Source organism: Entelurus aequoreus, linkage group LG20, assembly GCF_033978785.1.
Source record: "Entelurus aequoreus isolate RoL-2023_Sb linkage group LG20, RoL_Eaeq_v1.1, whole genome shotgun sequence".
NCBI classification, from domain to species: Eukaryota; Metazoa; Chordata; class Actinopteri; order Syngnathiformes; family Syngnathidae; genus Entelurus; species Entelurus aequoreus.
Window position 1 is genome coordinate 13,154,214 of NC_084750.1, and position 14,165 is coordinate 13,168,378.

At 34.0% G+C, this 14,165-nt stretch overlaps 1 protein-coding gene across 2 annotated transcripts in view; it reads left to right on the forward strand.

The window, feature by feature from the left end:
* Positions 1–14,165, forward strand: part of LOC133635585 (endonuclease/exonuclease/phosphatase family domain-containing protein 1-like) — a 55,636-nt gene that overhangs the window by 35,973 nt on the left and 5,498 nt on the right. For both annotated transcript variants that reach the window (XM_062028807.1, XM_062028809.1), the window contains exon 6: positions 1,126–1,243. In XM_062028807.1, the coding sequence (XP_061884791.1) occupies positions 1,126–1,243 (118 nt within the window). The remainder of the gene's footprint in view (positions 1–1,125; positions 1,244–14,165) is intronic.

Below are 14,165 nucleotides of genomic sequence, written 5' to 3' on the forward strand. Positions count from 1 at the left end.
ACACCTACTTTGAGACAAGAGCTATATTGATGCATGCTTGGTTATGCTTTAAAGCAGGGGTGCTCATTACGTCCAGTTCCTGCCTTCACAATAAAAGCTCTGCTTCATCCTGCCTGCGCTAAGAGTCTCAGAAAGCTGGCGTGCACAAGCTAGCAAGCTACGGAGTTTGCCGCCAATGTATTTCTCTTAAAGTGTATGCAAAGGAGTATGGAAGCTGGACAAATAAGATGACAAAAACCAACCACTTTCATGTGGTATTGGACAGAAAGGAGGACTTTTTTTCTCCTCCATTTGAAAATGCGGACGTTATCAGCACCACTGTCTTGATTCCAATCAAAGCAAGTCATCAGAATCAGGTAATACACCAACTTATATTCTTGTCTTCATGAAAGAAAGGAATCTATATGTGTTAAACATGCATGTATTATCATTAAACACCTTTAACTTGTTAACGATATTAACTATATGTGTTAAACATGCTTGTATTATCTTTAAACACCTTTAACTTGTTAATAATATTAACTATATGTGTTAAACATGCTTGTATTATCATTAAACACCTTTAACTTGTTAACAATATTAAGTGTATGTGTTAAACATGCTTGCTTTATCTTTAAACACCTTTAACATGTTAACAATATTAACTATATGTATTAAACATTCTTGTATTATCATTAAACACCTTTAATTTATTAACAATATTAACTATGTGTGTTAAACATGCTTGCATTATCATTAAACACCTTTAACTTGTTAACAAAACATATATTTCATAAATAAGTAAATATAAATTATATATATGAATGAGGTAGATCCTCACGACTTGATCAATTGAAAAGTAGCTCGCCTGCAGAAAAAGTGTGAGCACCCCTGCTTTAAAGTCATATCCAACAATTGCGACGACTTTTTACTATCCACTGAGTTTCGTTTTTTAATGACTTCTGCTGGTGGTGTGCCTCCGGAATTTTTCAACGCAAAAAATGTGCTTTGGCTCAAAAAAGGTTGAAAAACACTGATGTAGACCACTAGGAAATGTGTTAAATGTACATTAAAATCATCATAACACAAAAAGATAACCACGTTTTGTTATGTAGACCACAACATATTTTTGTCTTTTTCCTTCAGATTTCTTCTCACAAAGTGGCTGTGGTGAACGTCCACATGCGACCCACAGTTGGCAAGAAGCAGAGTGCAGGGGTCAAAGGTCGCCCCCTGTCTGCCATCATCCAGGAAACACTGAAAGGTTGCTTATGGTTTTCATATTGACACTTCTTCCTTCCTTCCTTGCTACATCCTGTTCACATGTTGCAGCCTCACTGCATCTTACCATATTCTAAATACTTTGCCCTAAATTAAGACTTATTTATGTCTATTTATCACATCCATACTTTTACACACATACTTACATACCTTCTTACACACATACTTACATACCTTCTTACACACCTACTTACATACCTTCTTACACACATACTTACATACCTTACACACATACTTACATACCTTCTTACACACATACTTACATACCTTCTTACACACATACTTACATAACTTACACACATACTTACATACCTTCTTACACACCTACTTACATACCTTCTTACACACATACTTACATACCTTCTTACACACATACTTACATACCTTCTTACACACATACTTACATACCTTCTTACACACCTACTTACATACCTTCTTACACACCTACTTACATACCTTCTTACACACATACTTACATACCTTCTTACACACATACTTACATACCTTCTTACACACATACTTACATACCTTCTTACACACATACTTACATACCTTCTTACACACATACTTACATACCTTCTTACACACCTACTTACATACCTTCTTACACACATACTTACATACCTTCTTACACACCTACTTACATACCTTCTTACACACATACTTACATACCTTCTTACACACATACTTACATACCTTTTACACACCTACTTACATACCTTCTTACACACATACTTACATACCTTCTTACACACATACTTACATACCTTCTTACACACATACTTACATACCTTCTTACACACATACTTACATACCTTACACACATACTTACATACCTTCTTACACACATACTTACATACCTTCTTACACACATACTTACATACCTTCTTACACACCTACTTACATACCTTCTTACACACATACTTACATACCTTACACACATACTTACATACCTTCTTACACACATACTTACATACCTTCTTACACACATACTTACATACCTTCTTACACACATACTTACATACCTTCTTACACACATACTTACATACCTTACACACATACTTACATACCTTACACACCTACTTACATACCTTCTTACACACATACTTACATACCTTCTTACACACCTACTTACATACCTTCTTACACACATACTTACATACCTTACACACATACTTACATACCTTCTTACACACAAACTTACATACCTTCTTACACACATACTTACATACCTTCCACACATACTTACATACCTTCTTACACACATACTTACATACCTTACACACATACTTACATACCTTCTTACACACATACTTACACACATACTTACATACCTTCTTACACACATACTTACATACCTTACACACATACTTACATACCTTCTTACACACATACTTACATACCTTCTTACACACATACTTACATACCTTACACACATACTTACATACCTTCTTACACACATACTTACATACCTTTTACACACATACTTACATACCTTCTTACACACATACTTACATACCTTCTTACACACATACTTACATACCTTACACACATACTTACATACCTTCTTACACACATACTTACATACCTTCTTACACACATACTTACATAGCTTCTTACACACCTACTTACATACCTTCTTACACACATACTTACATACCTTCTTACACACATACTTACATACCTTCTTACACACCTACTTACATACCTTCTTACACACCTACTTACATACCTTCTTACACACATACTTACATACCTTCTTACACACATACTTACATACCTTCTTACACACATACTTACATACCTACTTACATACCTTCTTACACACATACTTACATACCTTACACACATACTTACATACCTTCTTACACACATACTTACATACCTTCTTACACACCTACTTACATACCTTCTTACACACCTACTTACATACCTTCTTACACACCTACTTACATACCTTACACACATACTTACATACCTTCTTACACACCTACTTACATACCTTCTTACACACCTACTTACATACCTTCTTACACACCTACTTACATACCTTACACACATACTTACATACCTTCTTACACACCTACTTACATACCTTCTTACACACCTACTTACATACCTTCTTACACACCTACTTACATACCTTACACACATACTTACATACCTTCTTACACACCTACTTACATACCTTACACACATAATTACATACCTTCTTACACACCTACTTACATACCTTTCACACATACTTACATACCTTCTTACACACCTACTTACATACCTTACACACATACTTACATACCTTCTTACACACATACTTACATACCTTCTTACACACATACTGACATACCTTCTTACACACCTACTTACATACCTTCTTACACACCTACTTACATACCTTCTTACACACATACTTACATACCTTCTTACACACCTACTTACATACCTTACACACATACTTACATACCTTCTTACACACCTACTTACATACCTTACACACATACTTACATACCTTCTTACACACCTACTTACATACCTTACACACACACTTACATACCTTCTTACACACATACTTACATACCTTACACACATACTTACATACCTTCTTACACACCTACTTACATACCTTACACACATACTTACATACCTTCTTACACACCTACTTACATACCTTACACACATACTTACATACCTTCTTACACACATACTTACATACCTTACACACATACTTACATACCTTCTTACACACCTACTTACATACCTTACACACATACTTACATACCTTCTTACACACCTACTTACATACCTTACACACATACTTACATACCTTCTTACACACATACTTAAATACCTTCTTACACACATACTTACATCCATACTTTTACACACATACTTACATACCTTCTTACACACATACTGACATACCTTCTTACACACCTACTTACATACCTTACACACATACTTAAATACCTTCTTACACACATACTTACATCCATACTTTTACACACATACTGACATACCTTCTTACACACATACTTACATCCATACTTTTACACACATACTTACATACCTTCTTACACACATACTTACATACCTTACACACATACTTACATACCTTACACACATACTTACATACCTTCTTACACACCTACTTACATACCTTCTTACACACATACTTACATACCTTACACACATACTTACATACCTTCTTACACACATACTTACATACCTTCTTACACACATACTTACACACATACTTACATACCTTCTTACACACCTACTTACATACCTTACACACATACTTACATACCTTCTTACACACATACTTACATACCTTACACACATACTTACATACCTTCTTACACACCTACTTACATACCTTTCACACATACTTACATACCTTCTTACACACCTACTTACATACCTTACACACATACTTACATACCTTCTTACACACCTACTTACATACCTTACACACATACTTACATACCTTCTTACACACCTACTTACATACCTTACACACATACTTACATACCTTCTTACACACCTACTTACATACCTTACACACATACTTACATACCTTCTTACACACCTACTTACATACCTTACACACATACTTACATACCTTCTTACACACATACTTACATACCTTCTTACACACCTACTTACATACCTTCTTACACACCTACTTACATACCTTACACACATACTTACATACCTTCTTACACACCTACTTACATACCTTACACACCTACTTACATACCTTCTTACACACCTACTTACATACCTTACACACATACTTACATACCTTCTTACACACATACTTACATACCTTACACACATACTTACATACCTTCTTACACACCTACTTACATACCTTACACACATACTTACATACCTTCTTACACACCTACTTACATACCTTACACACATACTTACATACCTTCTTACACACATACTTAAATACCTTCTTACACACATACTTACATACCTTATTACACACATACTGACATACCTTCTTACACACCTACTTACATACCTTACACACATACTTACATACCTTCTTACACACATACTTACATCCATACTTTTACACACATACTGACATACCTTCTTACACACATACTTACATCCATACTTTTACACACATACTTACATACTTTCTTACACACATACTTACATACCTTACACACATACTTACATACCTTCTTACACACCTACTTACATACCTTACACACATACTTACATACCTTCTTACACACCTACTTACATACCTTACACACATACTTACATACCTTCTTACACACATACTTAAATACCTTCTTACACACATACTTACATCCATACTTTTACACACATACTTACATACCTTCTTACACACATACTGACATACCTTCTTACACACCTACTTACATACCTTACACACATACTTAAATACCTTCTTACACACATACTTACATCCATACTTTTACACACATACTGACATACCTTCTTACACACATACTTACATCCATACTTTTACACACATACTTACATACCTTCTTACACACATACTTACATACCTTACACACATACTTACATACCTTCTTACACATCTACTTACATACCTTACACACATACTTACATACCTTCTTACACACCTACTTACATACCTTACACACATACTTACATACCTTCTTACACACCTACTTACATACCTTACACACATATTTACATACCTTATTACACACATACTGACATACCTTCTTACACACCTACTTACATACCTTACACACATACTTACATACCTTCTTACACACATACTTACATCCATACTTTTACACACATACTGACATACCTTCTTACACACATACTTACATCCATACTTTTACACACATACTTACATACTTTCTTACATACATACTTACATACCTTACACACATACTTACATACCTTCTTACACACCTACTTACATACCTTACACACATACTTACATACCTTCTTACACACCTACTTACATACCTTACACACATACTTACATACCTTCTTACACACATACTTAAATACCTTCTTACACACATACTTACATCCATACTTTTACACACATACTTACATACCTTCTTACACACATACTTACATACCTTACACACATACTTACATACCTTCTTACACACCTACTTACATACCTTACACACATATTTACATACCTTATTACACACATACTGACATACCTTCTTACACACCTACTTACATACCTTACACACATACTTACATACCTTCTTACACACATACTTACATCCATACTTTTACACACATACTGACATACCTTCTTACACACATACTTACATCCATACTTTTACACACATACTTACATACTTTCTTACACACATACTTACATACCTTACACACATACTTACATACCTTCTTACACACCTACTTACATACCTTACACACATACTTACATACCTTCTTACACACCTACTTACATACCTTACACACATACTTACATACCTTCTTACACACATACTTAAATACCTTCTTACACACATACTTACATCCATACTTTTACACACATACTTACATACCTTCTTACACACATACTGACATACCTTCTTACACACCTACTTACATACCTTACACACATACTTAAATACCTTCTTACACACATACTTACATCCATACTTTTACACACATACTTACTTACCTTCTTACACACATACTTACATAACTTACACACATACTTACATACCTTCTTACACACCTACTTACATACCTTACACACATACTTACATACCTTCTTACACACCTACTTACATACCTTACACACATACTTACATACCTTCTTACACACCTACTTACATACCTTTCACACATACTTACATACCTTCTTACACACCTACTTACATACCTTACACACATACTTACATACCTTCTTACACACCTACTTACATACCTTCTTACACACCTACTTACATACCTTCTTACACACCTACTTACATACCTTACACACATACTTACATACCTTCTTACACACCTACTTACACACCTTCTTACACACCTACTTACATACCTTCTTACACACCTACTTACATACCTTACACACATACTTACATACCTTCTTACACACCTACTTACATACCTTACACACATAATTACATACCTTCTTACACACCTACTTACATACCTTTCACACATACTTACATACCTTCTTACACACCTACTTACATACCTTACACACATACTTACATACCTTCTTACACACATACTTACATACCTTCTTACACACATACTGACATACCTTCTTACACACCTACTTACATACCTTCTTACACACCTACTTACATACCTTCTTACACACATACTTACATACCTTCTTACACACCTACTTACATACCTTACACACATACTTACATACCTTCTTACACACCTACTTACATACCTTACACACATACTTACATACCTTCTTACACACATACTTACATACCTTACACACACACTTACATACCTTCTTACACACATACTTACATACCTTACACACATACTTACATACCTTCTTACACACCTACTTACATACCTTACACACATACTTACATACCTTCTTACACACATACTTACATACCTTACACACATACTTACATACCTTCTTACACACCTACTTACATACCTTACACACATACTTACATACCTTCTTACACACCTACTTACATACCTTACACACATACTTACATACCTTCTTACACACATACTTAAATACCTTCTTACACACATACTTACATCCATACTTTTACACACATACTTACATACCTTCTTACACACATACTGACATACCTTCTTACACACCTACTTACATACCTTACACACATACTTAAATACCTTCTTACACACATACTTACATCCATACTTTTACACACATACTGACATACCTTCTTACACACATACTTACATCCATACTTTTACACACATACTTACATACCTTCTTACACACATACTTACATACCTTACACACATACTTACATACCTTACACACATACTTACATACCTTCTTACACACCTACTTACATACCTTCTTACACACATACTTACATACCTTACACACATACTTACATACCTTCTTACACACATACTTACATACCTTCTTACACACATACTTACACACATACTTACATACCTTCTTACACACCTACTTACATACCTTACACACATACTTACATACCTTCTTACACACATACTTACATACCTTACACACATACTTACATACCTTCTTACACACCTACTTACATACCTTTCACACATACTTACATACCTTCTTACACACCTACTTACATACCTTACACACATACTTACATACCTTCTTACACACCTACTTACATACCTTACACACATACTTACATACCTTCTTACACACCTACTTACATACCTTACACACATACTTACATACCTTCTTACACACCTACTTACATACCTTACACACATACTTACATACCTTCTTACACACCTACTTACATACCTTACACACATACTTACATACCTTCTTACACACATACTTACATACCTTCTTACACACCTACTTACATACCTTCTTACACACCTACTTACATACCTTACACACATACTTACATACCTTCTTACACACCTACTTACATACCTTACACACCTACTTACATACCTTCTTACACACCTACTTACATACCTTACACACATACTTACATACCTTCTTACACACATACTTACATACCTTACACACATACTTACATACCTTCTTACACACCTACTTACATACCTTACACACATACTTACATACCTTCTTACACACCTACTTACATACCTTACACACATACTTACATACCTTCTTACACACATACTTAAATACCTTCTTACACACATACTTACATACCTTATTACACACATACTGACATACCTTCTTACACACCTACTTACATACCTTACACACATACTTACATACCTTCTTACACACATACTTACATCCATACTTTTACACACATACTGACATACCTTCTTACACACATACTTACATCCATACTTTTACACACATACTTACATACTTTCTTACACACATACTTACATACCTTACACACATACTTACATACCTTCTTACACACCTACTTACATACCTTACACACATACTTACATACCTTCTTACACACCTACTTACATACCTTACACACATACTTACATACCTTCTTACACACATACTTAAATACCTTCTTACACACATACTTACATCCATACTTTTACACACATACTTACATACCTTCTTACACACATACTGACATACCTTCTTACACACCTACTTACATACCTTACACACATACTTAAATACCTTCTTACACACATACTTACATCCATACTTTTACACACATACTGACATACCTTCTTACACACATACTTACATCCATACTTTTACACACATACTTACATACCTTCTTACACACATACTTACATACCTTACACACATACTTACATACCTTCTTACACACCTACTTACATACCTTACACACATACTTACATACCTTCTTACACACCTACTTACATACCTTACACACATACTTACATACCTTCTTACACACCTACTTACATACCTTACACACATATTTACATACCTTATTACACACATACTGACATACCTTCTTACACACCTACTTACATACCTTACACACATACTTACATACCTTCTTACACACATACTTACATCCATACTTTTACACACATACTGACATACCTTCTTACACACATACTTACATCCATACTTTTACACACATACTTACATACTTTCTTACACACATACTTACATACCTTACACACATACTTACATACCTTCTTACACACCTACTTACATACCTTACACACATACTTACATACCTTCTTACACACCTACTTACATACCTTACACACATACTTACATACCTTCTTACACACATACTTAAATACCTTCTTACACACATACTTACATCCATACTTTTACACACATACTTACATACCTTCTTACACACATACTTACATACCTTACACACATACTTACATACCTTCTTACACACCTACTTACATACCTTACACACATATTTACATACCTTATTACACACATACTGACATACCTTCTTACACACCTACTTACATACCTTACACACATACTTACATACCTTCTTACACACATACTTACATCCATACTTTTACACACATACTGACATACCTTCTTACACACATACTTACATCCATACTTTTACACACATACTTACATACTTTCTTACACACATACTTACATACCTTACACACATACTTACATACCTTCTTACACACCTACTTACATACCTTACACACATACTTACATACCTTCTTACACACCTACTTACATACCTTACACACATACTTACATACCTTCTTACACACATACTTAAATACCTTCTTACACACATACTTACATCCATACTTTTACACACATACTTACATACCTTCTTACACACATACTGACATACCTTCTTACACACCTACTTACATACCTTACACACATACTTAAATACCTTCTTACACACATACTTACATCCATACTTTTACACACATACTTACATACCTTCTTACACACATACTTACATAACTTACACACATACTTACATACCTTCTTACACACCTACTTACATACCTTACACACATACTTACATACCTTCTTACACACCTACTTACATACCTTACACACATACTTACATACCTTCTTACACACCTACTTACATACCTTACACACATACTTACATACCTTCTTACACACCTACTTACATACCTTACACACATACTTACATCATACTTGCCAACCCTCCCGTTTTTAGCGGGAGAATCCCAGTATTCAGCGCCTCTCCCGACAACCTCCCTTCTCCCGACAAACTCCCGGTATTCAGCCGGAGCTGGAGGCCACGCCCCCTCCAGCTCAATGCGGACCTGAGTGGGGACAGCCGTTCTCACGTCCGCTTTCCCAGCAGCTTGCCTGCCCAATGACGTCATAACATCTACGGCTTTTAGAGAGTAGCGTGCACAACAAGCAGAGAGAGTTCTTGGTTTCTTATGTGGGTTTATTGTTAGGCAGTTTCATTAACGTCCTCCCAGCGCGGTACCAACACACAACAACAGCAGTCACGTTTAGTCTACTGTAAAGCAGTTCGTCTGCCATGAACAGCAATGTTGTGACACTCTTAAACAGGACAATACTGCCACCTACCGGATAGCCTGCAGAATACTGAAATTCAAGTATGTCTTTTATTTATATGTATAATAAAATAAAAATAAAATATATATATAGCTAGAATTCACTGAAAGTCAAGTATTTCATACATATATATATATATATATATATATATAATATATATATATATATATATATATATATATATATATATATATATATATATATATATATATATTATATATATATATATATATATGTGAAATACTTGATTTGGTGAATTCTAGCTGTAAATATACTCTCCTCTTAACCACGCCCTTGGCCACGCCCCAACCACGCCCACTTTTACACACATACTTACATACCTTCTTACACACATACTTACATCCATACTTTTACAAACATACTTACATACCTTCTTACACATATATTTACATCCACACTTATACACATACCTACATCCATACTTTTACACACCTTCTTACACACCTACTTACCTTCTTACACACATACTTACATCCATACTTTTACACACATACTTACATATGTCCTTACACACATACTTACATCCATACTTCTATACACATACTTACATAGCTTCTTACACACATACTTACAGCCATACTTTTACACACATACTTACATCCATACTTTTACACACATACTTACATACTTCAAACACACATACTTACATCTATAATTTTACACACATACTTACATACTTCCTACACACATACTTACATCCAAACTTTTACAAACAAACTTACATACTTTTTTACACACATACTGACATCCATACTTTTACACACATACTTACATACATACTTACATCCATACTTTTACACACATACTTACATACTTCCTACACACAACATACATACGTTTACACAAATTACACTACTTCTAAACACTACTTACACTCTGACTTTACATACTTCTACAACTCTATACATACTTCCATACTTACACACATACTTACATAGCTTCCTACAACATACTTACATCCATAACTTTACACAACATACTTACATACTTCCTAAATACAAACTACATCCAACTTAACACACATACTTACATACTTCCTAATAAACATACTTACTCCATACAAACATAAACTTCTTACACACATTAAGTACTCAACTACACACATACTTACATACTCAACACATACTTACATCCATACTTACACACATAACTTACATATGTCCTTACAACACAACTTACATCCATACTTCTATACAATACTACATAGCTTCTTACACACATACTTACAGCCATACTTTTACACACATACTTACAGCCATACTTTTACACACATAGTTACATCCATACTTTTACACACATACTTACATACTTCAAACACACATACTTACATCTATACTTTTACACACATACGTATATACTTCCTACACACATACTTACATCCAAACTTTTACAAACATACTTACATACTTTTTTACACACATACTGACATCCATACTTTTACACACATACTTACATCCATACTTTTACACACATACTTACATACTTCCTAATACATACTTACATCCAAACTTTTACAAACATACTTACATACTTTTTTACACACATACTGACATCCATACTTTTACACACATACTTACATACTTCCTACACACATACTTACATCCATACTTTTACACACATACTTACATATGTCCTTACACACATACTTACATCCATACTTCTATACACATACTTACATAGCTTCTTACACACATACTTACAGCCATACTTTTACACACATACTTACATCCATACTTTTACACACATAGTTACATCCATACTTTTACACACATACTTACATACTTCAAACACACATACTTACATCTATACTTTTACACACATACGTATATACTTCCTACACACATACTTACATCCAAACTTTTACAAACATACTTACATACTTTTTTACACACATACTGACATCCATACTTTTACACACATACTTACATCCATACTTTTACACACATACTTACATACTTCCTAATACATACTTACATCCAAACTTTTACAAACATACTTACATACTTTTTTACACACATACTGACCATACTTTTACACACATACTTACATACTTCCTACACACATACTTACATCCATACTTTTACACACATACTTACATATGTCCTTACACACATACTTACATCCATACTTCTATACACATACTTACATAGCTTCTTACACACATACTTACAGCCATACTTTTACACACATAGTTACATCCATACTTTTACACACATACTTACATACTTCAAACACACATACTTACATCTATACTTTTACACACATACGTATATACTTCCTACACACATACTTACATCCAAACTTTTACAAACATACTTACATACTTTTTTACACACATACTGACATCCATACTTTTACACACATACTTACATCCATACTTTTACAAACATACTTACATACTTTTTTACACACATACTGACATCCATACTTTTACACACATACTTACATCCATACTTTTACAAACATACTCACATACTTTTTTACACACATACTGACATCCATACTTTTACACAGATACTTACATCCATACTTTTACAAACATACTTACATACTTTTTTACACACATACTGACATCCATACTTTTCCACACATACTTACATACTTCCTAATACATACTTACATCCAAACTTTTACAAACATACTTACATACTTTTTTACACACATACTGACATCCATACTTTTACACACATACTTACAT